This window comes from Pimephales promelas, chromosome 18 (assembly GCF_988280905.1).
Source record: "Pimephales promelas chromosome 18, fPimPro1.hap1.1, whole genome shotgun sequence".
Taxonomy (NCBI): domain Eukaryota; kingdom Metazoa; phylum Chordata; class Actinopteri; order Cypriniformes; family Leuciscidae; genus Pimephales; species Pimephales promelas.
Window position 1 is genome coordinate 10,204,451 of NC_142786.1, and position 24,951 is coordinate 10,229,401.

At 37.2% G+C, this 24,951-nt stretch overlaps 1 protein-coding gene across 1 annotated transcript in view; it reads left to right on the forward strand.

Annotated features, from left to right (window-relative positions):
* Positions 1–24,123, forward strand: part of rftn1a (raftlin, lipid raft linker 1a) — a 33,324-nt gene extending 9,201 nt beyond the window's left edge. Inside the window, exons 2-10 of the mRNA XM_039678973.2 lie at positions 1,744–1,887; positions 13,969–14,152; positions 15,159–15,270; positions 15,857–16,427; positions 19,855–20,058; positions 22,549–22,658; positions 23,105–23,208; positions 23,361–23,436; positions 23,607–24,123. Coding sequence (XP_039534907.2) covers positions 1,746–1,887; positions 13,969–14,152; positions 15,159–15,270; positions 15,857–16,427; positions 19,855–20,058; positions 22,549–22,658; positions 23,105–23,208; positions 23,361–23,436; positions 23,607–23,981 — 1,878 coding nt within the window. The 5' untranslated portion in view covers positions 1,744–1,745 and the 3' untranslated portion in view covers positions 23,982–24,123. The remainder of the gene's footprint in view (positions 1–1,743; positions 1,888–13,968; positions 14,153–15,158; positions 15,271–15,856; positions 16,428–19,854; positions 20,059–22,548; positions 22,659–23,104; positions 23,209–23,360; positions 23,437–23,606) is intronic.
* The last annotated feature ends 828 nt before the right edge of the window (positions 24,124–24,951 follow it).

Genomic DNA, 24,951 nt, shown 5'->3' on the forward strand with positions numbered 1-24,951 from the left:
TGGTGCTCTTTTGAACTTTCTATTCATCAAAATTCACGTTTTTAACAATAATGTTAAGCACTACAACTGTTTTCCACATTAATAATAATAATAGGGAATGTTTCTTGAGCAGTACTATGGTGTATTCTGATTCTGTTGCTGTAACATGGAAAGGCACATTACTGTTTTTAAAGGAGTAGTTCACTTTTGAAAAAACTTTTGCTGATAATTTACTCAACCCCATGTCATCCAAGATGCCCATGTCATTCTTTCTTCAGTCGAAAAGAAATTAAAGTTTTTGATGAAAACATTCCAGCATTTTTCTCCATATAATGCACTTTAGTGGTAACCAAATGGTTCAAGGTCCAAAAGACACATTCAGTACAAACTGCAAACTGTTCAAAGGGCTTTAAACGATTCCAGACGATGAATGTTGATGAATGATGAGTGTCTTATCAAGCGAAACGATCGCTCATTTAATAAATAAATATTATGGTCACCTTACTCTGTTCTGTGACTCTCCTGTTCAAACTGTTCATCAAAATGAACACATTTTTTTTCGTGTCATTTGGTTCATTCAACGAACGAAATGAACGAATTGACTCGGAAAAAGATTTGTTGATTTTGATGAACGAGTTCGAACAGGACGAACGAACGCGCATTACAGAACAGAGCAAGGCGACCATTTGAGCTTATAAAATTTAAACTTTGTTATTTATTTATTAAATGAGCGATCGTTCCGCTTGATAAGACCCTTATTCATCGTCTGAAATCGTTATAAGCCCTTTGAACCTTGAGCCGTTTGGTTACCAGTTAAGTGCATTATATGGAGAAAAATCCTGGAATGTTTTCATCAAAAACCTTAATTTCTTTTCGACTGAAGAAAGAGAGACATGGACATCTTGGATGACATGTGGGTGAGTAAATAATCAGCAAAAGTTTTTTTTAAAAGTGAACTACTCCTTTAAGTGTCTATCCTGGTCTACTGATATACATCACCCCGTTCCTGATCCACAAAACCATCCATCCATTGCTCCCCATCCCATCATCATTGCGCAGTTAATGTTTGTTGTCATGGCCACTGGGCTTGTCCGGTTCCTCTCGGTTTCACCTGTTCTGGCTCATCAAATGCTGACATGGAAATGCTGGCAGCTAACTACCCGTACCTGATGGTGTGTGTTAGCGCTGGAGGCCTGGGCCCACGTGGCGTGCCTTTGCTGTCACATCAAGTTAGCGCATTCTAGATGTGACACTTATTAGCATTAGCCACACGCTAATTCATCGGCCACACATTCTACTGTTTGATTGGTTGTGTAGTCACAGATCAAATATGAGCGTTATCTGATTGCTGCTGCTTCTAGTAGCCAAGGAGACAGTGTGTGCGTTTTGAAGGGGGGCATTGTGCTTGATACAGCGATCGCGTGTTTGTGTTAAAGGTTGATGCCTGAAGGTTGATTAGCTTTCCAATTAGACTTCATGTTATGTTACCGTGTGACAAATCTTTGCTTGTGCACCCGTGCGTGTATCTGAATGTTTGTGGTTATGTTTAAAGACATGCCGATATGCCCTCTCCCCTGTTTTGCACGTGCTCAGTTCCTATTTCACTGTCAATCTGACTTAATTAGCATGACAATTAGGGACTGCTGCCAAGTCAATCAGTTAAATCAATAAACTAGTTATGAATACATGAATATTTCAGACAAATTATCCATATTCATCTATCTCATTTTCTCTCTCTCTCTTTGTTTTTCTCCACGTGCGCAGACATGGGCTGTAAGTTGCCGAAACCCCGAGGGTCAGATGAAGCTCCGGGAAAGATTTTCTCCACCCTCAGAAGAACACAAGTGGAGACCCACTCAGGAGTGTCCTATACATACCACTTCCTTGACTTCCTGTTAGGAAAGGAAGGTACACATACCCATTTTCTATAGCTACAAACACTATCATTGTTTCCCATTTCGCATACTAACCGTCCTAAATAGTATTTGAAATGAGAGTCAGTGTGTCCCAAATTGTTGTATGTTGAAATGAGTATTCCAAATATTCCCAGATGGTCTACTTTTTCCGGTTAGAATCAGTCCAGATCCATGGACAATAATACAAAACATTGCGCATAGGATGAGGATTCAATTCGAACTACAAACATGGCGGATGTGTACGTCGACGGTTAAAGGGTTAGTTCACCCAAAAATGAAAATTCTGTCAGTATTTACTCACCCTCATGTTGTTCCAACCCTCTATGTGTTTATTTGTTCTGCTATACACAAAGGAAGATTTTTGGAAGAATTTTTTAATCAAACAGATCTCATTCCCCATTGACTAGCATACATACTATGGTAGTCAATGGGGAATGAGATCTGTTTGATTAAAACATTCTTCCAAATATCTTCCTTTGTGTTCAGCAGAACAAATAAACACATAGAGGGTTGGAACAACATGAGGGTGAGTAAATACTGACAGAATTTTCATTTTTGGGTGAACTAACCCTTTAAGTAGAGGGGTTTAGATAATAGGGGTTTGAGTTAATTAATAATAAGGTACTATCCTGTTATCCGGACCCCACCGTATAACATTTTGGAACTATAGTCATCCCTGATTGGTCTTAACCCCAGTGACGTGGAGGTTTAGGGGCGGGGTTAGGGGTAGGCCATCGTTGGGTCCGGATAACAGGAAAGTACCAATAATTATTATCAGTTTCTAATAGGGGTCGTGGATAGTCCACCCAAAATAAAAGTTACTGTGTGAGAAAAAAATGTTTTTAGAGATTTAGTGTCAGTACTACATTAAACTACTATATATAATGTTGAATAAAATGTATAATAATGAAATGGGGCTATATTTGTGGGTTCTGATAATGCTAAATGTCTTATGTTACCAGTAAAAAGTGGCCTACATTACTTTAAATATGTCTAGTCAATTAACATTTAAATATACCTAGTCAATAGAGTGCAAGCATATTCGTCTAAAATAATTCTGTATTTTCAGCTTCAGAATCATGAATATTTTTATTCTGGTGTCTCTATTGTCCTGTACATTGGATTACCAGCACCAAGTCCAAGCCTATTCATTTACACCCAAATGTAATACCAAATTTAGCACTTTAATTAACAGTACATTTTTTGTTAACCTTTTATCATATGTCTTGGAGTATCGCAATAATATCGTATTAATGAGTTCAGTATCGTTATATGTAGCAAATCGTGACATGAAGGTATCGTTACACCCCTAGTATCTAACCTGACGAAAACGTATTTATTCAATGTTATCCACATTATATTTGATCAACAGCATTGTGAACTTTTCTAATGATACTTTTGGTCATTAACTTTTAAATACATCATTATGCAAATTGCAAACACATGAGGAGAGTTCTCCACATGAAAGATCCACAACTGGCAGATCAGTGTGCTACTAAATTTCTCTCCGAAACGGTAGGAAATTAAATTAAATTGAATGTGGAGAATTTTAACTGACAAGATGATTGACAGGGCAGTTTAAACTGTGGCAGTATGCAAGTAACTAAGAGACAGAGCGGCCCATTAAAAACATAATTATGACGTAGTATGTCCCAAAGCTTGCCTACTCTACTACACACTCAAAAGAATGTACTTTTTCTTCACAAAAACAGTACATACTTTTAGGGCATATACTAGTATAAGTAGGTGAATTGGGATGCAGAATTTATCTATTGAAAAGTCCCTTTAGTATATGGTATTCTTATTCATACGTAAATTAATAGAATTTTCCTGTTATGTTAGGGGGGCACATTGGTTCAATTCCACTCACCTTCAGTGGGCTGCTCTGACACCCCTTTTTCCCGTTTTTTGACATTCTCTTATGTTGAATTGAATTTGTTGTTCCCTTTGTTCCAATGTTTTACTTCCCAATTCGCTTGCTTAATCACTATTCTATGACGTTGTTAAAGGGGTGGTTGACTGCGATTTCACTTTTTTCATTTTAAATAGTGTGTAATGTTGCTGTTGGTGCATGAACAGTATCTGCAAAGTTGCAGCACTGAAAGTTCAATGTAAGCAGAGATATCGTCTTTTAAAAATCAGAAAGTTTAATGCCTACAAAAACCAAAAAACTACAACAGGTTTTAGACGTCACTAATCCATACATTTGCATCAACCCTCCCTCCAGAATATGCAAATAAGGGCATGGGCATATTTCTGCGGCTCGTCGAAAGTGTGTTATGTTCACCCTGCTGTCAGGTCTTCTGTGTTCGGGGTTCCCACGGACATTGTAGTTCGTCAGCAATGGATACAATTTATGTTTGATTATGTTCCTGAAAATGACATAGCTCTCTGTGCAGCGCATTTTAAGAAAAACAGCTTCCAGAATCTCCACGAATTCAATGCCGGATTCAACAAGAAACTGTTACTAAAACATGAAGCAGTTCCAACTTTAAAATCAGAGGCAGCAGTTGTTGGGCCACAACCTGTAAGTAGGCTAAGACAAATCATTTTAAATGTATTTGCATGTATAATTTTATACGTAATATTTTAGTTTATCAAATGCCAGCGCTGGCTTTATAGCCACTAGGCTACTAGTTATGCTATTTTGTGTCTACGACAAACGCGTACAAACAATATGGACCTGAATTTTGTAGAAGTACTAATGTTGTAAAGGTATTTTTCATGTGTACTTTATGATGTTATTTTTCGATTTTATCAATAATTTAAACCAATGCCAACGCTGTTTGTGTAAATAGTAGCCATGCTATTGTGTAAAACAAACGTGTATAAAGTTATAAAAAATATAGGCAAATTACCATTCAGAAATGTTTTTTAAGAGCCCTGTGTGGTGAGGTTCTGCTTGCCTCTCTTCATCGCCGCTTTCTGGGTCTGATTCTGCCTCAAACTGATACTGCAGTATCGACACCATTATTTACATCTGGACCGGAGCGCAGGCACGATCGCCCGTAAAGGTAATGGGCGTGAATTTTCTGGACAACGTGAATGACAGTTTAGCCAGTCACAACACACCAGCCCAAACTAACCAATCTGAGACCTCTGTCTGTTTCTGAGAGAGTGGTTTCATAGAATCAGGAAGTCAACCGCTCGTTCAAATGACAGAGGAGAAAGCGGCTTACAATAAAGGTGAAATTAATGAAAAATAAGACTTTAAAAAAGAAAATCACGAATACATGTTATATTGCACCCCATAAACACAATCATGCAAAGAAAAAAATCCCTTTAAGTATGTATAGTGTTCACACTGAAAAAAATCCAAAAAGAAAAATGCACTTTAAAGGGCTCCTATAATGGCCTTTTCACAAGTGTAAAATAAGTCTCTGATGTCCCAATGGTGTGTGTAAAGTTGTAGATCAAAATAGCACAAAAATATTTTTGTTTAAAAGAAAGTCAATTTAAAATTTGAGCAAAAACCTGCTGTTTTTTTGTGTGTCCATTTAAATGCAAATGAGCTGCTGCTCCCGGCACAGAGGCGACATGGGTTTATGTACATTTTAGGGTTAGTGATGTCACTAATCTTTGAAGAAGCTCATTGTAATCCCTACCAGCGGTTTGTTGTAGTCCTTAAAAAGCAATTTCTGTTGCTTTTTCGCTCCCTGTCTGATTCTTGTTTCGATTCCATGTTTCGATTTTGTTCCTTTCTCCGTGTTTGGATGTTTTTGAATAAATTCACAATGCTGCACTTGGATCCTTGCATCTCATCTTCCCTGCCACTTCGTAACAAATATCTTTAATAGTTCCTTTTTAAAGCAACAGATGACATAACCGTAGGGCATGCTTATAATAAACAGAACGTTACCGTTGTGGTTGATGGAAGTGATGGTGAATTTCTGGAATATTTATTATTTACGATTGCAGTAGACCTATATGAATCTCAAATGACACCATTTTGTGGCAAAGCCAAGGTATTGGGAACAGAGTTTTTGTTGTTAACTACTGTAAAACTAAAACTAAAACTCGTCTATATAAATATTAGGTGGAAAACTTTTTTAAAAATAAGAAATGTTGCATTGGGAGCTTGCTGAAATAAGAAATAAGTACAAAAAAATCGAAATAAATAAACTTAAAAAAAAGGTTAAATGACTTAATAATTCATGCATCAGAGTATTAATTCACAGAGTGACAGACAGTATAAAAATGATTGCCGTTTTTCAAAATTCAAAGCAACATTTATATTGATATGCATGCACAAATGCGCAGATGATGAAGTGTAAAGCTTCAAACTGGGAAGAGAAAAAAGTGTGAGATTAGATGAGAGAGAGAGAGAGAGAGAGTAATAGAGCAAGAGAGCAACCAAACAGTGTATATTCTTTGAGGGCTTATGTTTCTAAATATACTAATGCTGCTTTTGTTAGTGTGCTTCGAGAGAGGCAATAATGGATCCCGCTGAATTCAGAGAAAGTGGATATGGAACAGGATGAGAGAATATAAGACAGATTGAAGCAGAAGAACAGACCAGCTCATCTTAATGACTTGAAAGCATAGGAGTATATGGGTCATTACTGAGCATAATTACAAGGATATGACCAGATGTATAATTGTGTATGGAGGGGGATCAGGGACCCCTCAACAATACTAAAACCTGAATTTACCTACAAGGTACATTGTGGGGACCAGTCAAAGGTCCCCATGAAGAAAACATGCTAATAAACAACCTAAGTAATGCATTAAGGAAAAATACAAAAGTATAGGGCATAGAAAATACTTGAGCTCAGTATAATAATAATAAAAGTAAAATAAATTATTTTCCATGGTAAGACTGGACTGTATTGTTGAATAATTTTATTGCATTTGATATCATCTAATAATTAGCATTATTCTTCATTTAGGAATAAATGTCTGGTAGATGAATACTTGTACAGTGTAAAAAAAAACATTAAAACAGATATTTTGTAGTTAAACTATTTTGCATAGTTGCTTTTTTGTTCAAAATGCGTCTGATATGCTGACGCCTGAGTTGGCGCTTGAAAAGTTTTCAACTTCTGCCGCAAACAATGCCTGTGTTAATTCAACAAAGTTAAGAATTCAGTTCGGCAACGCATGGCGTCACTCTTTCAAAGTAAATGAGAAGCGTTAACGCAGCCTCCGAAACTCCGGATGATCACAAAAAACACAGAATAGAGGACGGTATGCTCGTATTTGTAATAAAACAAGAATCAGCATTGGCTTGAGGGATATGAAATATTGTAAAAGTGATGCAAAAATGGCTTTTTATGACTCAACAGATAAGTAAGGTATTTTATTGAACAGATTAATTGCCTTGATTTGTAGCTCTCTGACAGAGTTCATTGTAATGCATTATCTAATGTGAAGGGTCTTATTCATCTGCACAGTCATGCAGAGCCGAAGCATTACCAAAAAAATGTTCTTCTGTTAAATGCATGCGATTTTTATTTTTTTTTACCACTAGAGAGCCAAATGCTTCATAGTGAAATTTTAACCAATACTTTTATATAAAATATATGAGACTGGAATACTTAAAGGTGCTATATGTTATTCTTTATTGCCTTGTGTGAAGGGGTTGTAATCACACGTTCCAATGATCCACTTGTCGGGTTTTGCTATTACCTCTGAAGGCCAGTATTCCTTTTTCTACAGTATGTGGAGTCTCCAGGTTGGATCCTGAGCCTCTCTCCTTTTTATATACAGTCTATGCGACGGTACTGCAGCGAACAACATGGAGTCTGATAACATTAAAAAACGACCTGCCTCCAGCACAACACAGACTCCAACACACACTCCACATAAATATAAATAACAAAACAAAAATGTATCTGCTGAAGCTCGTCAGGCCAAACGTGAATCGGATCGACTTAGGACGAAAACATGGATCAACATCGGCAGAGCGTTTGAATTATGGATAGACATCCGTTATTTTTTATTTTGATAAATTACAAGTTTTCAGATATGCTGAAATAATAGTAAATTGTAATGAAACAGCAAGGTAAACTACAACATATACGAGACATGAAATGAATACTCTTCTAGGATAACAAAAAGTAGGTGCTTTATAGGATGTAACTTATATTTCATGTACTAGATCTCCTGTCTACTGTTACTCATCCCACTACTGTATTATTTATAATACACATTTCCAGACACGTTCAGTACAGTAATGTTACTTCCTACGATCTTACTGTTACACTGAAATTGTTCAGTCTAGTTCACTAACCGTTTTCGTTATCATATTGTACATTTACCTATGTTGACATTGCTGATTGTGAAAGATACTGTACAAGAATGGTTAGTGAAATGCCTTATGCTAGATCGCACCACAAATGTAACGTTATCATGGTACGAGCATGGAGCATTAGTTAAAGGGTTAGTTCACCCAAAAATGAAAATTTTTCTTCCTTGTTGGCCTGAAACGAGACTTCCATACGATTTCCACGACGCATGCGCGAGAACTGCGATCTCCATTAACTACTTCAGTTCAGTTCTCGCGTATGCGTCGTGGAAATCGTATGGAAGTCTCGTTTCAGGCCAACAGGGAAGAAAAGGAATAGTCGAATAAAGTTGTTATTTTTGTTTGTTTTTTCGCACAAAAAGTATTCTCGTCGCTTGATAAACTTATAGTTGAGCCACGGTAGTCACATGGAATATTTAAACATTTTCTTCATTGACTTTCTGGGCTGTCAAGAGCCAGTCCCTTAGGAGCCTATGTGGTAGTTTTACAGCTCTCAAATTTAATCAGAAATATCTTCATTTGTGTTCCGAAGATGAACGAAGGTCTTACGGGGTTGGAACAGCATGGGGGTGAGTAATTAATGACTTAATTTTCATTTTTGGGTGAACTAACCCTTTAAAAAGTAGCCTATTATTGTAACGTTGCAGTGGGAGTTTACATGAGTTTCCAGCATGTTGTGTGTTGAAAGTCTCAGTGTGGCCTGCTCGCTCTTTTGTTCGAGCACGCGCAAGAGCACAAGCGTTCTTGTAAAAATTGGTTGCAATCTGAAACATCACCGATAGAGGCTAAAAAATACATATAGCACCTTTAATTTTGTTTGAAATTTGATTAGATCGCCCCCATCCAGCAGGATCACAGATGACTTTATATTTCTGTAATATAGTGTGTTTGCCTTGTTTCTAATCCAATTATTTTGTACATTGAAAAATACTATTTTCTGTTATTGGAAGCTTTAAGATGATATAAAGACTGAATTAAGGTATTGTTAGATTGTCTTATCTAGCAATTTACTACTTAAAGTTGATGCATGAAGCATTACCCAAACACAAATTTGTGTGTGTGCAGGTTTATGTCTGAGATTGTGACCTGGATCAAATATTTATTTTGAAAAAATTGGAATGTTTGAGAACTGGGACAGCAACAATCGTTCCGGTTCTGGACACACACACACACACTCGCTTTCTGTTTTAGCTGCTTATCAGTAGACAGGCGGGTGGGTCATTTATATGTAAAATTCACTGATGCCTACAGAGACACCAAGACAAAAAAAAAAAAGAGTTTCACAGCAAACTGCTGCGACAGCACGACTGTGAGGCAGAGATGTTAGAATATGTATTTTTGTTTGTTTTTTTGGGTCTTCAATATTGAAAGCATGATAAGTGACTTAATGAATGTGAATGATTGACAGGGTGAAATAACAAAGGGAAAAAAAGAAGAGGGGGAGAGAGAGAGAAAATGCTAGGCATCGTTTTAAGGATTTGATCTTGAAGATGTGAGGGGTCAGTACTAAAATCCAGGATTTATCTGTTTGTGTGTGCATAAGAGAAACGATCAGTTGTCTTAGTGACACTGAACTGTATTTATAGCCAAAATCTGTTTTTAATTTAAATTTGTTTCTAGAAATAATTCAATTTTGCTCTGTCGGATTATTATAAAATAAAACAAGACCCCTCCAGGACCCGACATCACAGTCATAAGCAGCAAGAATCCCTCATACTTACGAATCATATAAACACCTACTTTAATATTTATTAAATATCAATATTTAGAGAGCCGTTCTGATAGGTCAGCACAGCTGGAGAAGGGACGGCTTTATAATAGATTTGCAACTAACACGTTTAGTTCAAAGAATCATCCAGAGTATTGGTTCGGTGAAATCAAATTACTTTGGCATTTACAATTCAATGAACCACTTAGTTTAAATAATAAATGGAAAAAAAAAAACAGTTAAAAGTCCTGGATGCTCATGGTCAATATCAGGGATGCACGAATATTATTTCTGCATGGCCAATAAGCTGATAATTATATTCATGTTATTCAATATAACAGCTATGATTAAAACACCCGTTTGTGTCCTGTTAGTTTGAGCTCTTTTAAATAAAACAGAGCAGATTCTTTCAGTGTTTTTGGATTTTAGATAATCAAACTTGGAAACTTTAACAACTCCATTACAAACGCACATTCAAATCTGTGATTGTCTAGGTGTTTAAGACACAGCTAGATCCATAAAATCCCGAAAGGATTTAGACTAGTGTGATTGTGCTGAGAAATTTTTGCACATTTTATGTTTCTCAGCAGGTGGAGTTTAACTGATGTACCAAAGTCTCTGCTTCTCATTTTGTGTGGATTTAGAGTGGGGAATATTCATTCAGAAGGCTGCATTCTTGAGGTGGAGTTTGTCACTGAGGAGGACTGTTTACTGGAGTGTTTAACCCCCTACTGAGTACATTTTGTCTTATAAAGGTGGAATTTCCCCGTAGTAAATATAAGGACAGATTATCATATATTTGGTCAAATCTTCTCTCTCTCTCTCTGTGTGTGTAGGTCCTACACAAACAAAAGCATTTTCTCATTCTCTCACGCATAGCTGAAGCAGAGTGTCCTTTGCCACAGGCCTTTCGCATGATGTGCTGGTTAATATAGTTCATGCTCTGGACCGGAGTGGAGTTAATAGACATCATAAAGTCTGAGACATTTCCGCTGTTTCAGCGCTACCTGATGATTGCAAACAGATTTAGTTATTTAGTGAAGTTTTATGAGAGTGTGTCATAAGGGATAAAGGGATAACTTTATACTGATATATTGAACTGGATACTGAACAAGTTATGTTGTAAATTTATTATTATTTATTATTTTGTATTATTTTTTACCTTAAAATAATATTTTCAAAATCGTTTCAGTGGTTCATCAAGTCGTGACATGGTGAAATGCACTTATGCCACCGCTTTGCGGTCATTTATCAACGCAATGTAAGATTGCCAGATCGGGTCGCGTTTCTGTAGTCCAAATGAGACATAAGAAAACTACAAATTTGACTTGCTTTACGGCAGGGGTCTCAAACTCAACTTAACTGGGGGCCGCTGGAGGTAGAGTCTGGGTCAGGCTGGGCCACATCAAGTATTCCACAAAAATAGTATTCAAGTAATCAAAAAAAGGAGCACAACTGATCCAATCTTCTCAATCTTTATTATTAACGTTTCTTCTGAACTGTTCCTCTGAAGTTGAACATTCCTCTCTGTACATGATTGGTTCTTCATGAGCTGTCCTTCTGACAGTTGAAGTTCATTTTACACACTTTCTTTGTCTTTTCCTTATAACACATCTTTGTGATACTTATATTTGCTCATGTCCTTTTTTATTTTCTTTATACAACACATTAATGATGTTAAATGTTTTTTTGGAAGGCACATTTTCTTTAAAGCTACACTGTGTGATTTTTACCCCATCTAGTGGTGAAAAGATATATGACCATCCAGTGAATATTAGTTTCTGTTCCTCTCAATTCCGATTTCGTTTTAACTCCTACGGTGGCCAATGTAGTCCAAGATTAGCATGGCTTCCAGTTCGACCTCGTCCATGAGCGTTAACATAAACGCAAAAGGCGAAGCTTGAATTAACGGGTATGTCCCTCTTTGGCTAATGTACATTCAAGATGGAGGGGCAACATGGCCGGCATTAGAACCCCTTACCCGTATGTATTTTCAATGGCATATTATACACTCACGAGAATACTTTATTACTTGAACGAAGTAAATATACATTAATGAGTACATATATTTTTGAAAGAACTAAGTGTTTTTCGCTAAGAATAAACTAAAAGAGTTACACAGTGTAGCTTTAATTATACTTTGAAAAAAAATTATTGCTTTTGAAATACAAATATTTGCCGTCATGTCTGCCCGTCTTATTGAATTCTTTCTACACATAGTGTCTCAAATTACTGACTTTGCACGAATCAAAGCAAGCCTTCTTATCAACCTGTTGGACACATATTACAAGCTGAAAATGATTATTCTCACATTGTTTTAGAGCTGGGGTCTCCAACAAAAAATGTTTGACAAATGTTCAACTAAACATTTTGGACAAAAAAAAATTCATGAACGATGAACAAATAAAGTTTTTGTGCTAAAGTTTTGATAACATCATTAAAGACAATAACTTTGAACAATAGCTTAAATAGATAGACTTAAATAACATAAGACATAAATAACATAATTTTCTTAAAATGACCTGCATCCAAACAGTGAAATTCCCACTGCATCACATAAATGACACATATGCACTCATTTCACCTAAACGTTTATCTGGCTGTGAACCGTGCTGTTATTTCCTCTTTGGGAACACTAATAAACCCCCCTCAGAGCGAGAGCGTGTTCAGACCGTCACAGTTTTGTTTAAACAAGCTCGTCACACCTCTGAAAGATGATTGCAGTCAAGCAGTGCTCAGATTACAGCTCACTGCAACCCTGAATAATGAGCGCTGGAAATTAACTTTAATTACTGATCACAGAAACAATTTGCTTGTAAAACCATTTCATCAGAATACTTTCAAACTATTTCTACGGCATTTCAGTGAGTGTGTCAGAAAATGAGCTTCTTAACACGTTTTTTTTTTTTTTTTTTTGCACCAGAGATGGCTGTGAATGAAATGTTTGCACCTATCTTCTAATTTTTGTTGTTCGTCATTCCTCCCTGTTTCCACATAAGTATGTGGTGGGGGTGAATATATTAGTTTATGTAGATATTGTGTTATGAAAATTAATTCATTATTCATCCGTTTTGGTACATTGACATATGTGAAGGACTAGGGCTAGTTGTCACATTTATTACTATCTAGTGGTTTATTTTTTCATTCATTAGACATTCCTTAAAGTTCAAAAGTTTGGATTTGGTAAGATTTTTTGAGGGTACATTTATGTGATCAAAAAATAGAATAAAACAGTATTATTGTGAAATGTTATTAGAATTTAAAAAATCTGTTTTCAGCTTTGATATACCTCTAAATTTGTATTTATTCCTGTGATGCCAACGCTGAATTTTTTGCAGTCATTACTCAAATATTCAGTGTCACATGATCCTTCAGAAATCATTCTAACATGCTGATATACATTTTCCTTTACATGCTGACATCAAATTTTTTTTGTACACTGTAAACAAATATTTTCAAGATTTGTTATCACATTTTTTCTTTTGTTAAATCAACTTAAATAATTTATTTAGTTCAGATAACTTATTATTTTTAGTTTATGATGATTATCAGTCTCCTTCATTGTATAAAATCACTTTTTCCAGTTCAATCAACTTAAAATTTTAAGGCAACCAGGTTACTTAATTTTTTAAGTTAAACAAAAATCTTTCTGAAATCTCACTGATTGACATAATTTGTTTTGTGTGTATGTGTGTGTGTGTGTGCGTGCTTGTGTGCATGTGTGTGTTTTTTTTTTTGGGGGGGGGGGGGATTTTTCTTTATTTTTTTAATATTATTATTATTAGAAGTAAGTTGTCATGGTGGTGAGTTCATTTCAACTGTAAATTTTTATGATGATAGAACATTATTTCCTTTCTCCGCTTATTTCTCTCTGTGTGCTAAAGTTTTGATAACATCATAAAAGACAATAACTTTGCACATTAGCTCAAATATAGACATAGATAGACTTAAATAACAAAACGACCTGCATCTAAATATTCTTATTATTAGAAGTAAGTTGTCATGGTGGTGAGTTCATTTCAACAATATTTTTTTATGATGATAGATAACATTATTTCCTTTCTCCGCTTATTTCTCTCTGTGTGCCTGTCTGACTCTCCCTCTCTCTCTCTCTTCAGAGGTGTCAGTGTCCTCATTGCTGTGTCTGTCGTCAGTCAGAGAGCTTCCAGTGCAGGTGTGTGAGTTGTATCGGAAGGGATTCGTACTGGCTGCTGTCCATCCCTTTGTTCACTCCTGCGGCCCTGCTAGTGCTAACCTACAGAAGCAGTTACACCGAGCCGTGCTCATCAGACAAACACACAGGTATACACACAAACCTTGGCTATGTTCAGCATATGCTTATTGTACAGAAACTGTTCTGTACACATCAATCAACATTTCGAACAGAAATGTTTTTGCATTATATACAGTGCTTAGCATACGTGAATGCTAAAGTTGACAAAAAAAAGTAGAATAAAAAATTATCTTTTGGAAATTGATCTTAATGCCTAAATAAAATAAAAACATTTCTTTGTGAATGAATAATGTATCGTTAATAAATAAATGTTCTTCCTTAAAATACAGGGGGCACAAGTCAGGACACGACTATGTTAAATTCCCATAGAGGCAGGCATATTTGTATATTTTTAAAGGCCAGTTATTTCATGGATCCAGGATACTATGCATACAGCTTTGGAATTAAAATAGCCCCACATCATCACATACCCTTCACCATACCTGGAGATTGGCATGGGGTACTAATTTCCATAAAATCATCTCACTGCAAATCAAACCAGCTATGGCTAACTGAAATAAAACCATGCCAAACTTTTTCCTTTGTGCTACCATTTACTATGGCGATTACGGCAAAATTAGGTGTGCGCGGAGGCTCCGCCTTTTTCACATCGAAATCTTTTCAGGTTCATTTCTTCTGTTGAGTCCATAAAGGTCAGACGTAAAACGTTTCATGTTTAATATGGTAAAGCTGCTTGATTTTAAGCAATCTGTTCTATAGTGCTATATAAATAAACGTAACGTGACTTTACTGGAGTGCCGAATTGCAGAGCTTGTGCAATCAAATCCACGTTGCTATGATCAAATGCTTTTCTTATGCTTTATTACAATAAAGCGTTCAGCACATATTCATCTAACCGCCGCTTTCAGCTGAGAAGGCAGCGGTTGATGTTCGCTAACAGTATATCGCTTGTCACATATTTTCTTTCTTTGGTATAAGACTCATAGATGAATCAAGACAGAGTATTATGACTTCATGTGCATTTGAATTATGGATGTTCAAATTAAGTCACTTTATGGTGCTTTTTTGTTACAGTGGTTCCGACAGTGGTCTGCTGAACTGGGTGGAGCCTCATCTCACAACAGACGTGTGTTACCTCGGTCACCAGGACCCTGACCCTGTAGTCATACAGGGCTATGTGAAAAAGGTTAGACCTTCTTTAAAAAATGAATTTGTTTTCATTCAAACAGAGAGTAGCAGGTCAATATGTTTTTCATTGACTTTAGTGGCACACTTAATGTCATCACTCAATTAAAGATGGCATCAAAAACCCACTTACTTCCCTCTATCGTGGTCTTACAATAAAGAAGAAAACATAAGCCGACAGGCTGCTGCAAAGACACAGACACCCCGTATTCATCTGCCATTCCATTAGTCGTCACCCCCTCGCCTTTTCAGTAATTGCATTTATCTGGAGATAAGCAGTGTTTGACTGAGTGTGTGTGTGTGCCGTGTGACATTTACTGATGATTTAGACATATGCATGTGTGGCGTGACAGTATGATGATTGGAAAATATGGTTTTCATTAGCATTTCCTGTCACAGCTCCACAGAGCTTATTTTAAAAGCATCTAGAGGAAATCGAACCACTTTCCTCTTCCAAAGACACTGTAGAAGTATTCATATTACATTGGAATCCATTTGCATTCATTGTTGTACACTTTGAATAGAACAGGTGTCGTGATGGATGTCTCAATGTTTTCAATTGTTCCGGGTTGTTTTTGGGGATGCAGGTGCAGGATTTGGCTGATCAGGGTGATCTGTTTGTGGGGTTTTTGCCCCAGCCCGGCGGGGGTCCATATTTCCTTGGTCACTGGGAACCAGAAGAGCTTTCCTCCTTGCACTCCAGTCCCTGTTCTGTGCATCACAGCAGCAGACCTCAGACCCTCAGCCCTGTGAGCGAGCTGAGCCAACAGGATCGAGGCAACGGGGATCATCGAAACCAGTACCGTACGACCTTTAATCCAGATTTCGAGAACCAGAGCCAACACGATGAAGACTTTATGAACCGCAGCCTTCAAATACAAAGCACTGAGAGCAGCCAGTGCTGGAATAATCAGAATCCTTTCACTGAGAACCATCAGTCTCCAGACTATCAATACCTGAATGATAAATGTGAATGTACACAAGCTGAGTTTATAATAAGCTCTTGTGTATCAGAGCCACATCAAACCCAAAATACTAGAATGCAGCCGGTCCTGCCCAGCTGTGATTTGGCAGAAAAACACAAAAAAGAGCACAGGGAGCAGGTCAAAAGCCAAGACAAACCCAGCAAGTGCACTGGACCCTCCCAGATGTTGAATCGTAAGTATGCAGTCTGTAGAAATACAGAAAATGAAAGCAAGTTTTATCAAGATAATTATATCAAATAAGATGAGATATTTATAATTCCCAGGTTTGATTTGATCACAATTCTTTACTTTCTTGAAATCTCATTGATTTTTCTCAGTTCACTTCCATAGAGAGCCTACTGTAAGTCCCTCCCCTTCCGGTCGACCAGCATGGGACCTTATTTCGGAAAAATATTGTATGGTAGTCAATGGCGAGAGACAACAAATATTTTGATCTCGTTTGAATTGTGCCCTGCCCCTGAATTACACATGATGTTTATCAATTTAAAAGATACATTTTAAAGTAAAGAAAGTCGCAGTTTGATGTAAAACTGTTGAGGTATCCACAAGTTTCCGAGGGGCGCTCCTGTAAAAAATAAAGTGGGTGAAACTTCCGGTGAGGCGGCGGAAGTAGCATTCCAATGGTATTTTGTGTGTTAGTTAGCGAAGAGGCTAGCTGTTTTTCGGAGAATTATTTTACTATTTAAAGACGCAAATCTTTATGAGAGATGTCGTTACGGAGCTCAGGGACAACATGTGCTGTTCGCGGTTGTATGTATAACCGGATTAAACTAGTTCAGTGGCTTAAACGTGATTGTTTTGAACATAAGCTGAAAACGAAATCACAGTGCTCCTACCAGAGCCCGTCTCTGATCCTGCCAACGACTGTAGTTTCCATCACCTTCCAAAAGACGACGAATCTTCCTGTGTACATTTGTTTAAATTCTTAATATTCTATAAACTCTATCAGCATGTGATTGGCTGTTCGCTACTGATGTTACACCTAAACTCAGGATCAAAGCCTCTGTTGACAGAATACCAAATGTGCCAGTTAATGTATTCAAGTAGCACATTCATTTATAATTTTGAATAAACTCCAAAGCACAATGACTAAGTGTGTATTTTTTATTTTAATTGTTTGTCAGCTCGCACAACTGTCTGTCACCATGCCTTGATGAGTATTGATTATTAATAATGTTATTATAATACTCCCAATCAACTACTGTGGAGGGTAAAGGTACTGTTATTTCACCCTTTTGAATTTCGTTGAGGTTGTGTTCCCACATCGTTAGCGAGTTTGGATCGTTATAACTTGAATGACTGTCAACTGTTGAATGAAGGAGTGTCAAGCATGTTAAATCACGCTTTGTTTACTTCCAACCGGAAGTCGCGCCCACTTTTGACGCAAAGCCTCATGGGGCGTAGGAAACTTGTGGATAAGACTGTAAAAATACGTAATTACAAAGACTACAAACCCCAAAGGTGCGCATATTCTCTCAATGAATGAAGCTAACTTTACTGAGGCTAATGTCTGTCATTGTTTCTATAGTCTTACGTTATAATCGTAACGTTACGCCGTCACGCCTGAGTGTTTTGTGCCAGACTGCGCACACACGAGCAGCGGATCTTGCTTGTTGTTTCGCTTCCCGGGAGATGTAGTTCATTGAGCGATTTTCACATTAAACTAAATGTTACTCTTCTGTTTTATGACAAACTGTGACGTTTAATTATCTTTTAAATCAACACACATCATATGTGTAATTCAGGGCGCAGTTCAGACGGAATAAAAAGATAAGTTGTCTCTCGCCATTGACTACCACACATTTTTTCCGAAATAAGGTCCCATGAGCCGGAAGCGGAGAGGCGGGACTAGGCTCTCTACTGTGTTGGTCCAATTCATAATTATTTTCAAAATATGCGTATGACTCAAATCTAAGTGTAGAGACGGTTTACATATAGTAGAATCGAGATATTGACAAAATACATCACATGGAATCATTCATTCAACTAATTTGTTCAAAAACTCATTGATTCAGGAATTAAACAAGTGACTTGCGCAATATACAGTAGGCTATATAGTTTGCAAAAAACGAAATATGCAAACGAAGTACGAATGTCCGAATGCCACGACAGTGACAACATGGCGGATGTAGTACGTCCTAATTTCATTCATACCACACACATTCATACTACAGTATATAGAACTTATTTAACGGTCGTGAAGTTTCAAACCAAATGTAGTACCTAATAATAGTAATACAGTAGCAACCGTCACTGAGTTAGCCATAGAATAATTTACTAAACCAATTCATTCAAACACACTGATTTATTCAGGAAAGTGATTGCTGTGTATTGTGTGACAGAAATTATTCTGTCTTTGTTTGGAATTTTAGTTTGTTGAGCAAAAGTAGACCAAGTAACGGAATAATGGCCCTCATTTATCAATCTTGCGTAGAAACGGGTGGTGTAAGATTATACTTACACTCCTCTCACCGCCTGATTTATGAAGATGTGCGTACCTTTGAAATCCAGGTGTACGCAATGCCTGCCCTTGATAAATCCCGCGGCCGAAAACGATCGTCATTAGAATAACACGCCCCTAAATATTCAAGTCTCCGCTCCCCCCACGCCCTTATTTTACGCCATGGACACACGGAAGACGGCAAAGAAGAGAAACTTCTCCGACGTGGAGACGAAATGACCTATCACAATGCATTATTTTACAGCACGTCTTTTGAAATTAGCATTCAATTTCGAATCACGTCACATGTATAATAGTGATGATGATGTGATGTGAAGTACCATTCATTCACATTAATAATTGCATGACAATTTGTAATAGTATTCTTCTTATTATTATGATTTGCATTAATGATGCTTATTGTTATTTAGAAGAAGGATGTCGTTATTATTATTTCTATTATTATCATCATTTAAAAGAAGAAGAATGTATTTTTTATTATTTTGTCAGTCTGAATTATTTTTTGGTCATTGAAAGCCTTTCATTAGGCTACCGAACCCAGTCCGTGCGCACCTGCCGGGGATAATCCTGAAACGTCAGGGTAAAGTGGGCTCGCAACTGAAGGAATATTATATGCTTACAAATCAAATGCTTTGGTAAAGTCACACAAATTAAACATTGAAGTCCACGTTACACAAAAATAAATACTGAAGTTTATAATTTCTATGTTGTTGTTTTTTTTGTTTGTTTGTTTTACAGTGGTCATAATATATCATATCTTTTAGTTTGTCAGTGCGTTTTGTGGTGTTAGGAATTTTTCTGCGCATTTCCTCACTAACTCAAAACGTGCGTACACCACCTCCTGAGCTGTAGGATTCGATACGCCAACGTCCATATTGATAAATCTCAAACTCACCGTGGTTTTGAGTGTACGCAGTGTGTACGCTGGAAATGTGGTGTACGCACTTTTGATAAATGAGGGCCATTGTGTTTAAAATGTAAGTTACTCAATAATAACTTTTAAACAACAGCTGCTGTTTAAAAAATATTCTGAGAAACACTTGCGCGTGTAGCAGTTGCTTATAAGTTTGTTTATAATTATCTGTTTTTAAGTCTGAATCGATATATAGCAACTCAGTATTTGTTTTTGTATGTGTAGGTGTGCAGGTGTTCGCGCTGTACAACCACACGATAGTTCTGTCGGGATCGCCAAAATACTTTTCTCTGAGGGTTCCACTGCAGGTGCGCAGGGAGGCGGGGCTTGTTAGCTCGGTTGACTCTCATTGGCTGGATCACATGACGCAGCACTTCAGAAGTGGCGCACAGCTCATCGACGGCTACTTTCACCTGGGAGATGATGCAGGTAATGGAGATGTTGTGACAATTTACAAATGGTAGTAAATTTTGCTGAATAAAAAAAACATGTTCAACTAATGTATTAGATTTATTAATTTTGCGAGTTTTAATGAAATATACAATTATTAGAAAAAAACAAATGTGACAAAATGCATAACATAGGCTAATAAAAATAAACAGAATAAAAAACACTAAAATAACTATTTTTATCATTATTTTAGAAATCAGCTCTGACTGGTGATTATAAAGCAATCATAATCATTGATCAACAATTCATGAAAGAGTCTTTATAAGGAAATTCTGTTCACTTGGCAACTATATACATAGTTCCCACAGGCAAATTAATGTCACGTGACCTCCCCGGAGACGCCATCTTTGAGGGCATAAGCTGCTGTGTTTACAAAGTCTACCAGAGAATGTCGTTTTACAAACAAATATTTATTTCTGTTTATAATTTTACGCAAATCATGAAGAGACAAAGTGAAATAGATTATAAAGAGACTATTAAAACAAGACAGAGAGAGGTATAATGCAAACATTTCATTCATAAATGATGTGGATCCGTATGTAGTAACGAAGGAAGCACTGAACACTGATTATGCAGCTTTGCCTCAGTTACAGTATTTTCATGTGTACCTTTATCTGGTATTGGCTACGAGTTTTTGGCTGGAGGCGTACAATCAGATTGCCGAGGGTTGGGTTGGTGATGTTTGCTCAAGTGCAATCAATGGAAAAGTAACTTAGTCATCATAGCGAAGGTATAGCATGATGCTAGACTATTTGTCTATTAAAAAGCCATAGCCTGCACTGAACTTAATTCCTATGTTCCCCTTAAAACAGTCACTGGTGCTCTCTGTAATATGGATGTACTTTTTGTACACTGAAGAATAGGGGTGGAACGGTACATGTATTCGCATTGAAACAAACCGGTGTGGGTGTCATGGTTCGGTGCATGTATAAAAATGAATAACTCGCATGCAAATTAATTAATGTAATGTGGAACTAAATACGCAGGTTCTTTAGGGACATAATCTGAGATTGCAATGCTGGAATGTGTGCGTGTGTGTGTGTGTGTGTGTGTGTGAGAGAGAGAGAGTCATGGGCGCGATCGAACAGTGGAAACAATGAATGTTGTTTTGTATGTTTTTAATACCTCGTCATTTTGTAACAGTAACAGGTCATTATTCAAACTGCAAAGTGTTAACTTACACTCGCAATAAAACACAACATAGTGCTTTTGTCAAACAAATTCTTACGTGTTTGAGTGAGTTTATTTCCTGTTTATTTTCGCCAGCCATAACCTCCGTCATTGTTAGTCTTTTCACATGCATGGAGTCTAATGAGGGTTATACTGTAAAATCCCAATTTAACTGAACCTCCGGCATGATTTGAACATCCATTGACCCAGCAGGAGATGACCCTTTTCACTTTTTAGCACAAAACTCATTTCACTTTGTTTAACTCATATTGCTTCTTCTAATGTTCTGCCCACAGCAATGGCACCGGGTCGGCAAATGCCCGTATGTTGTGATGTCGTGTTGGTTAAATGGCTGAAACTAGGTCTGTGATGAACAAAAGCTCAAGACACTTTTATGTTTTGTTCTAAAACATAAAATACATCAATATTACCCCACTTGTGATTTTTTGAAACTGTAAGGTGTCTTGCAAAAGGTGGTTGCTAACAAGTGGCTAAATGGAACTATAGAGACTGTCTGGGACATTAAATATACTGTAATGCTGAACAGACAAACTCAGTTTGCTTTTACATCCTCGTTATGCTTATAATTATGTTTGTATAAACTATTCTAACTCAAACTTTCTGGGAAAATGTTTTTTTTTAGATAAACATTGAAAGAGTTGGCTTTTGAAGCTTAGTGACGCTGACATTGAAGTCATGCGACCGTGGTGTAGTTCGTTAATAGCCTACCTTTAGCTTTGTACTCCTGGTGACTGCATTTAGAAAGTTTTGTTAATCTGTGATAATTATCTTAAGTATCATAAACTTTTGTTGATCACAAAGCTTGTTTTTAGCGATAATCCAAAAGCCTATGGGAAAATCCCATTGGGTTTTTGTCAATGGAACCACTGTGATGCTAACTGCTGATTGGCCTACAAAATGACGTCATACCTGCACCACTCTATTTGCAACGCCTCCAGCCATCCAAGACAAAGTCCTATCTATTTGAATTGGGAAATCCTGAAATCCCAAACACCATTTGCCATACTTGCATTTAAATAACATATTTTAAAATCTGAGATGAACTATCCCATAACTTAAATAGTGTTAAATAGGCTGTAGTAACCGGAGGGCAGCTACAGTGACTTGAAGACTTACTAACTGAGGATTGGCCGCTTTATTTTGAAGGCGGGCCTTATTCTGCTATATTGCTAGCTGCTCTTTCTCCCATTCGTAGTAATATTAGTGCTCCATCCTGGTTTATCTAAAAACTTTGTAATTCATATCCACCTTTTCCAATGATTTTTTCTTTATCTTCAGCATCATCTTCCACGGTGGAGAGTGTTTTTATCTTCCAAAGTCCTTCAGGTGATGCTGGGCCAACCACAGTGTACGATGCTATTGTAGTTGAGCAATGGACTGTGATCGATGTAAGTCTACTCTGGTACATCCCAAATTCAATTAAAGGGATACTCCACTTTTTTTTGTGGAAATTTGCTCATTTTACCACTCCCCCAGCCTTAAACAGTTGGGTTTTACCGTTTTCGAATCCATTCAGCTGATTTTCTGATATTTAGAAGAATATCAGTAAACAGACAGTTTCTGGTCTCATTGACTTCCATAGTATATTTTTTTCCTACTATGGAATGGAATTGAAAACACTAAAACTCAACTGTTTAACTCTGGGGGAGTTGTAAAATGAGCCTATTTCCCCAAAAAAAAAAAAAAAAAGTGGAGTATCCCTTTAAATGAACAATACTATCAGTTGTTGTAAAATTTACACAATTCTTCTTACCAACTAACTTAACTGAGTGCAGACATATGAGTGAAATTTGTTCACACATGAATTTGATTAAATGACAGCTCTGTTTTGCAGGGTGTCGCCGTGAAGGCAGACTACATCCCTCTGCTCCAGTCTCTGGCTCCATACGGCTGGAGACTAATGTGTGTGCTGCCCACTCCCATCGTTAAAATGAAAAGGTCCCAAACTCATAGTAAACCCTTAATCAAGACCATTATGTTCGATGGTACAATTTAGGAAATAATTATAGTATAAACATTGCCTGAAAAGGGAGTCTTCTCTTAACTTTTTATCTTTTATTTAAAAAGCTCTAACGTTATTTTTGTCTTAGTGATGGAAGTTTGGCCACAAAACAGATCCTCTTCCTCCAGAGACCCACGCTGCCTCGCAAGAGGAGAGACTTGACGGTGTGTATGCATGGCACAAGGTTTATTTCTGCCACAAAAGAAAGGATTCTGCTAAAATTAGATTAGACTTGTCTAAGAGAACTGTGTGAAATTGTAATTGCGTTGTCAGTTGACATTAAAATCCTCAAAAGTAGCTCAGTGTCTTGACAGTTTGTGTGCATGTTTTCCAGAAACTGCACCTCAGAGGTCAAAACAAAAGGAACTTGAATAGTAAGAGGACATCAGAGAGGGAGATATCACAGCTGGCAACGATTGAGAGAGAAATGGAAAGAATGGAGAGAGAAAACAAAAGTCTGATGAGACAATGTGAGAATATCCAAAAGGAAAACGGGCAGACTTTGCCAGAAAGCCCAGAGAGGAGAGATCAAGCGGAAAGGACGGTGGAATTCCACACGCAGAGGATCGACATCCCGAACATCAGCCCTGGAAAAAAGGACGCCATTACAAACAGCGATCAGGAATTAAAGCGCACAATCACGTGCGTTAAATTGGAGGAAGTGCGAGCGGCGGTAACAGAGAGAGCTTTATTCTCTGGAGTGTGCTGACTATTCATATTTATGCATATTTAACCATTACAATATGCTCATGTTTATTCAGGCGGAACACACTATAGTCAGGCCCTTGTCTGGGCAAATACATCGGCTGATGGAGTAACTGTCCTGGTAAGATTGCGAAGAGGGGTTTGAATCCCATAATTATCTGGGTTTTTAAGGTAAATTGCTGTAGCAAATGGCAGAGGATTCAAACAAACATGAAAAAACATCCTTTCAAGGAGCTCGGAATATGCTAAACGCTGACCAATGTGTTGAGACTTGTACCTGTGTGTATCCGTGACGTTAGCTCGTTTTATTACATACAATGTTAGCATATGCAATATGTCGTACACAAAGTCAAATTCGTAAAATGAACAAGATTTTTATTTATTGAAGACAGTCGCAGTAAGGATGGCAGTAACTGATGTCCTACTTTGGAAAGGAACAGTTATAATGAATGTCTGTGAGACAGTTAAAGGTGTAAATAAAAGCTCTCAATGATGGGGTTAAGATGCAAATTAAAGACGCATCATTTACAGCAGGGTTCCTCAACCGTTCAACTCCAAACCGTTATCAAACTCACCTAACTGCAATTTTCTCATAACTAGAACTTGAGCTGGTTCAGGGGTGTTTGAGTAGAGTTGGAGCTAAACCCTGAATTACAGCTACAGCTTGCAGTTTTCTTCTATTTTCAACGTCGCTTTTCATTGTGACTTTCGAGTGGATGTTTCGAACATGACGATTATTGACATTATATTTTAAGAGTTTAATTTTGCCTAAAAACAATTCAACATTGCAGCTGTAGTCCCCCTTTTTACGGTAAAATCGGAAAAAAATTAAATAAAAAAAACTAGGAAAAAAAGGTATGACTTGCTCTTGAAGGAGAACTCCGGTCAATTTTAACATTGAGCTATTTTTTTTTACATTTGGAGTGCAAAAAAAATTCAGATGTTGAACACATGGAGGAGGTTTGAGATGATAT